Below are 6,893 nucleotides of genomic sequence, written 5' to 3'. Positions count from 1 at the left end.
AAATATGTTAAATGATTACTTTTCACAAGTTTTTACAAAGGAAGATACTGACAACATGCCCCACATGTCATCCAGTTCCTATCCAGTTTTAAATAACTTTAGCATAACTGAGGCAGAAGTGTTAAAGGGACTAGGAGCTCTTAAAATAAACAAATCCCCTGGGCCGGACGAGATCCTCCCAGTAGTACTCAAAGAAATGAAAGAAGTAATTTACAAACCGCTAACCAAGATCATGCAGCAGTCTCTTGACACAGGGGTGGTACCGACAGACTGGAAAATTGCAAACGTAATACCGATCCACAAAAAGGGAAACAAAACTGAACCAGGTAACTACAGACCAGTAAGCCTGACTTCTATTATATGCAAACTTATGGAAACTATAATAAGATCCAAAATGGAAAATTACCTATATGGTAACAGGGTACTGGGAGACAGTCAACATGGTTTTAGGAAAGGGAGATCGTGCCTAACTAACTTGCTTGATTTTTTTGAGGATGCAACATCGATAATGGATAATTGCAAAGCATATGACATGGTTTATTTAGATTTCCAGAAAGCTTTTGACAAAGTCCCGCACAAAAGATTAATTCTCAAACTGAACGCAGTTGGGATTCAAGGAAACACATGTACATGGATTAGGGAGTGGTTAACATGTAGAAAACAGAAAGTACTGATTAGAGGAAAAACCTCAGAATGGAGTGTGGTAACCAGCGGTGTACCACAGGGATCAGTATTAGGTCCTCTGCTATTCCTAATCTACATTAATGATTTAGATTCTGGTATAGTAAGCAAACTTGTTAAATTTGCAGACGACACAAAAGTAGGAGGAGTGGCAAACACTGTTGCAGCAGCAAAGGTCATTCAAAATGATCTAGACAAGATTCAGAACTGGGCAGACACATGGCAAATGACATTTAATAGAGAAAAGTGTAAGGTACTGCACGCAGGAAATAAAAATGTACATTATAAATATCATATGGGAGATATTGAAATTGGAGAAGGAATCTATGAAAAAGACCTAGGAGTTTTTGTTGACTCAGAAATGTCTTCATCTAGGCAATGTGGGGAAGCTATAAAAAAGGCTAACAAGATGCTCGGATACATTGTGAAAAGTGTTGAATTTAAATCAAGGGAAGTAATGTTAAAACTGTACAATGCACTAGTAAGACCTCATCTTGAATATTGTGTGCAGTTCTGGTCACCTCGCTATAAAAAAGATATTGCTGCTCTAGAAAGAGTGCAAAGAAGAGCGACCAGAATTATTCCGGGCTTAAAAGGCATGTCATATGCAGACAGGCTAAAAGAATTGAATCTGTTCAGTCTTGAACAAAGAAGACTACGTGGCGACCTAATTCAAGCATTCAAAATTCTAAAAGGTATTGACAGTGTCGACCCAAGGGACTTTTTCAGCCTGAAAAAAGAAACAAGGACCAGGGGTCACAAATGGAGTTTAGAAAAAGGGGCATTCAGAACAGAAAATAGGAGACACTTTTTTACACAGAGAATTGTGAGGGTCTGGAATCAACTCCCCAGTAATGTTGTTGAAGCTGACACCCTGGGATCCTTCAAGAAGCTGCTTGATGAGATTTTGGGATCAATAAGCTACTAACAACCAAACGAGCAAGATGGGCCGAATGGCCTCCTCTCGTTTGTAAACTTTCTTATGTTCTTATGTTCTTATGTTCTTAAATGTATTTCAAGGACAGTTCTAATCCCTCATTAAATCTGCATTATGTCACACTTTGCCTCAGGGGCAGGTTGTACTAAAGGGATCTGATCCTGGATCCAGGCTCTGATCTGAGCAGGGCTTCGGTGCTCTTTGAAGACTAAAGTCATGGCTTCGTAATTCCATGACTCAGAAGTGACTGAATAATACAGCTATTTGCCACACTCATCACTCATGACAACATTGAGCCAACAATGTATTGTTTTGCGTGAAAGCTGCAGTAATGTCTTTGGATCTTTTAATTAGACATACAAGGGATGCAACTGTTTGTTATATTTGTTTGTGTAATATATTTTATTATTTCATATAGAATAATCTTCATGCATGCCCCAGCTAGAGAATTATTGATCCCATTCTATTATCATGTACTCTACAGTATATCGGGAACAAGAGTGTGCTGGCAGTTTGTGGAATTATATTGATGGATTTCTTCTCTCCTATCTGTCTGTGGATTAATAATTAACCAAGCTGTGTTTAAAGATTAACCAGAGTATCAATCTAAAGGAAGATTCTAACGTTCCATTGTCATTCCACTTCCTTCTCTGTCTCACGGTTCCTCACTCCAGAACCTGCTGTCTGCTGTCCGGAGTTCAGAACAGTCATGGCGGTGAGTACCCCTCAGATCTTCTTTACGCTTGCTACCTCGCTATAAAAAAGATATTGCTGCTCTGGAAAGAGTGCAAAGAAGAGCGACCAGAATTATTCCGGGCTTAAAAGGCATGTCATATGCAGACAGGCTAAAAGAATTGAATCACAGTCTTGAACAAAGAAGACCGTGGCGACCTAATTCAAGCATTCAAAATTCTAAAAGGTATTGACTGTCGACCCAAGGGACTTTTTCAGCCTGAAAAAAGAAACAAGGACCAGGGGTCACAAATGGAGTTTAGACAAAGGGGCATTCAGAACAGAAAATCACTTTTTTACACAGAGAATTGAGAGGGTCTGGAATCAACTCCCCAGTAATGTTGTTGAAGCTGACACCCTGGGATCCTTCAAGAAGCTGCTTGATGAGATTTTGGGATCAATAAGCTACTAACAACCAAACGAGCAAGATGGGCCGAATGGCCTCCTCTCGTTTGTAAACTTTCTTATGTTCTTATGTTCTTATGTTCTTTTTTTCCTTCTTTTAAATGTGTTTCCTGGACTTTGACCATCTACTCAGGGATACCAAAATATTTAGTAAGCAAACTGGTCTGTAAATGCCCTGTGTTCTTCATTAATAGACAATCACCTGAGCGTCAGATCTGGTGAGGAATCTCAGCCCCTGGTAGATATCATGTTCAGTGTTTTTGGGACAGACTAGGTCCTAATACATTCTTCTAAGGTGGATAGATCATTGGCAATGTGGTAAAATAAAGGAAAACAGGCTGTGTTTCATGTAACTTACCTGAAAATAATATTTTGAAAGTGTTAGGATTGGTAGGAAGACAAATGACTATCTAGTGCTGCCCACATGGATTCACACACAAGTGGCACCAGTGCATTGAACAGGATCTGTGCGTTTATTAATATGATGTGGGCTAGTATGATCATGTCAAGACGCTCGGATACATTGTGAAAAGTGTTGAATTTAAATCAAGGGAAGTGATGTTAAAACTGTACAATGCACTAGTAAGACCTCATCTTGAATATTGTGTGCAGTTCTGGTCACCTCACTATAAAAAAGATATTGCTGCTCTAGAAAGAGTGCAAAGAAGAGCGACCAGAATTATTCCGGGCTTAAAAGGCATGTCATATGCAGACAGGCTAAAAGAATTGAATCTGTTCAGTCTTGAACAAAGAAGACTGCGTGGTGACCTAATTCAAGCATTCAAAATTCTAAAAGGTATTGACAGTGTCGATCCAAGGGACTTTTTCAGCCTGAGAAAAGAAACAAGGACCAGGGGTCGCAAATGGAGATTAGACAAAGGGGCATTCAGAACAGAAAATAGGAGGCACTTTTCTACATAGAGAATCGAGAGGGTCTGGAATCAACTCCCCAGTAATGTTGTTGAAGCTGACACACTGGGATCCTTCAAAAGCTGCTTGATGAGATTCTGGGATCAATAAGCTACTAACAACCAAACGAGCAAGATGGGCCAAATGGCCTCCTCTCGTTTGTAAATCCACTCATTCATTTGATCAAGACGTCGTCACAGACAAAGTGGGCTGTAACATTGTGGCAATGAAATGTAACAACATAAAACTGTTAGCTAGGTTTTACATTTTAGTGACATACTATATCCTAGTTGTAAAACTATTTAATTGTATAACCAAATTTTAAAAAATATTTATGTGAAATCACAGAACCATCAGTTTATAACGTATTTAAATTCACAATAATGAAAACTGCATTCATCTACGTGCAATTCTAGGCTACTTGAAAACCGAACAGAAATCGTTATCGAGTTTGATTGCTAGAATTATCAAGAGCACAACACTGCAAGATTATTGATTTGTACTGAGATCTGGTGGTATTGTTTTAAACTGTATTACAGTATACTGCAGTTTTGATAGACCAAGACTGACTGAGAAAGTCTGTGGGGAAGGTGGCAACCCTAACGGGCAATGTTGTGTGATGCACTGTGTATGTATTCTGGCCCCCGGTTGGTGAGACGAGATGAGGTTGAGAACCCTATATCCACGAATGCAGAGATATTTAAAAGCCCATTTCCTTATGTATACATGTGTCCTAGAATGTGTGAGCTTGTGAAGGGCTACAATCATGTGCTTGCGTGTCTGCAGCAGTCATCCCATCATTGAATGACGTGGAAACATTAGAACATGCGGAATGTAGGGTTCTAGATTCTGCTTCGATCCCTTCCCTGTAGTGATGTCACACACAGGACTCCACCCGAATGCATGATGTCGTCTGGTTTGCAGCTTTACTGCATTACTGACCAATTCCATTTCTCTTTCACAGAAAGTATTTGAAGTAAAGAACGTCGATCTGAATGTAGGTGACAAGCTGATGATCAAGGGCAAAATTTCAGATAATGCTTCTATGTAAGCCATTTGTTATTTATTCATTGATTTGTTTTATGACACATGAATTGATTATGATTTATTAAGGTACATTTTTATATTTTGTCAATAAGTCAGATTGAAAAGGAGAGGAGAAAGTGAGTTTAGTTATAATGCTCCAGATTGTGGACCTCATTGCCCTTTTCTGTTAGAGATGCCGCTTCAGTCAAAATTAGACTTACTTTTGTAGTCTAACCTTTTTAACCTGACTTACAAATATAATTGTTTTTATCTATTTTATGTGCTTATTATCAATTCTGTGTTTGATCTATCATTGTTATTAATTTCCTGTTTTCTTCAATGGTCTTTAATTTTTCATTTTTCATTATTGATATAGTTATTTTTTCTACTTCCTGGTACTGCATCCTTCTTTCTGTTTTAACTGACATGTAAAACGCTTTGAGATAGTGTGGTATGAAAGGTGCTGTGTATAACTAAATACCTTGAAATTCAAAATTGAATACTTGAAAACATTCATCACAGGTAATAGACAATACTGTTAGTCTGTGTTCACACTTACAAAACATGGAAACTGCACATAAGTGAATGATCTAGATATTACAAGTGAATGATCTATTCTAGATAGTACAAGTTAATGACCTGGATATTACATGTGAATGCTCTAGATCAGGGGTCTCCAACCCTGGTCCTGGAGAGCCCCTATCCAGCAGGTTTTATAGATGTCTTTACATCATCAATGACTAATTAAGCCAATAATTGGTTCTATTAAGTGACAGATTGGATGAAATGAAAACCAGATGCCCCAGTAGCTCTTCAGGACCAGGGTTGGAGACCCCTCATCTGGAATTACAAGTGAATGATCTAGATATTACCCAGCGACTTCAGTCAAGAGCAGATATGATAGCCTGTATGGTTTCTGCAATATTGATCTTAGTGTTGTAGGAGATGTCTGATGTTTTTTCAAAAGTGCGCATTTCAGAGCAGTAATGAATAGAAGTGCATGACAGGGTATGGAAGTATTTTTGCTACAACCAGCTGAAGTGAAGGCACTGCAAGAGAGTTTTAGAAGAATGGGGCAGGTTTTTAAAGTTAAATACATGGAAATCTACACTGTGATGAACTGAGGCATCTCCAAAAAATAAAAAAAACACCTCTTGTGCTTGACAGCTTGTCTTGTTCAATTGAAATTGTCACCCCCAGTCTTAGAGCCATTGACCATGAACATTCACAAGTGATCTGTTATGTTAGCACCTCAATAGAAGTAACGCGTGTGTTTCCAGTGTAGAAGGTTTTGAGCCCAGGTTTCTGGACTGATTCACATTCAGAGTCTCTGCCGGCAGGTTCTGCATTGACATGGGGAAGGACTCGAATGACCTGGCACTGCACTTTAACCCTCGTTTCCATGACACACCAGGCTCTGTCATCGTGTGCAACTCCAAGCGTGGAGGTTGCTGGGGGTCCGAGCAGAGAGACCCCAATTTCCCCTTCAAGAAAGGAGCCATCATCAAGGTAAGACACTTGTACCTCATTTCCACGAACCTGCAGCACTGTACATGTTTGAAGCCCCTCCACTGAATCGCATTGTTACAATGCAGTTTAATGACACTTGAAGTGTTACAGTACTAAGTATACAGGAGGCGCATTACATTGCCTTTCTAAGCAGGCTCTTTTTAGTAAAAACATATAAGCAATCAGAATTACTTTAATCTGAAAATCGCCGTGTCATAACTATGAAATCCTGCTTGTGTCTTTCCACAGTTGACAGTGAAGGTCTTGGGTGACTGCTTTAAGATTGAACTGCCCAACAGTCATATCGTCGCCTTTCCAAACCATCTGAGTCTGAAAAAAATCACCTACGTCAGAGTTAAGGGCGATTTCAAAGTGACCTCCTTCAAATTTGAATGAACACCTACCACTGCCTGCTGAATAAAACTTCATGCAAACCCTTCACCCCTGAGTTTGGCTTTCTGTACTGATTGGGTTTTTACAATGTGACGAGGGCACCATTGGCAGAATAGAACCACAGTGTGCTACTGTGCCTTATACTTCCATAGCACAAACACAGTGGCACTACAATGGTAGTGCAATAATGGGTCTGTCTTATAATAAGGGGCAATGGTAGTGTAAGTGTAGCGCAGCTACAATGGAATGACATGACTGTATGGTAACTATACCCTTCCTAAATGATCCTCAATGGAAATGC

The 6,893-nt window shown here is 39.4% G+C and overlaps 1 protein-coding gene across 1 annotated transcript; it reads left to right on the top strand.

Moving 5' to 3' along the window:
- Positions 1-2,199: 2,199 nt before the first annotated feature.
- Positions 2,200-6,638, top strand: LOC121312619 (galectin-2-like). Its single transcript, XM_041244333.1, has 4 exons — positions 2,200-2,333; positions 4,629-4,711; positions 6,031-6,199; positions 6,449-6,638. The coding sequence occupies exons 1-4, from the start codon at positions 2,328-2,330 to the stop codon at positions 6,593-6,595; spliced, it is 405 nt and encodes a 134-aa protein (XP_041100267.1). The 5' UTR covers positions 2,200-2,327; the 3' UTR covers positions 6,596-6,638.
- Positions 6,639-6,893: the final 255 nt, after the last annotated feature.

The sequence above is a fragment of the Polyodon spathula genome, unplaced genomic scaffold, assembly GCF_017654505.1.
Source record: "Polyodon spathula isolate WHYD16114869_AA unplaced genomic scaffold, ASM1765450v1 scaffolds_4152, whole genome shotgun sequence".
NCBI classification, from domain to species: domain Eukaryota; kingdom Metazoa; phylum Chordata; class Actinopteri; order Acipenseriformes; family Polyodontidae; genus Polyodon; species Polyodon spathula.
This window is presented reverse-complemented; position numbering and strand designations above follow the sequence as displayed.

Coding starts and splice junctions, on each gene's coding strand:
- LOC121312619 (XM_041244333.1), top strand. Junction 4,712..6,030: donor ATTTCAGATAATGCTTCTAT/GTAAGCCATTTG, acceptor CTCTGCCGGCAG/GTTCTGCATTGACATGGGGA. Junction 6,200..6,448: donor AGAAAGGAGCCATCATCAAG/GTAAGACACTTG, acceptor GTCTTTCCACAG/TTGACAGTGAAGGTCTTGGG.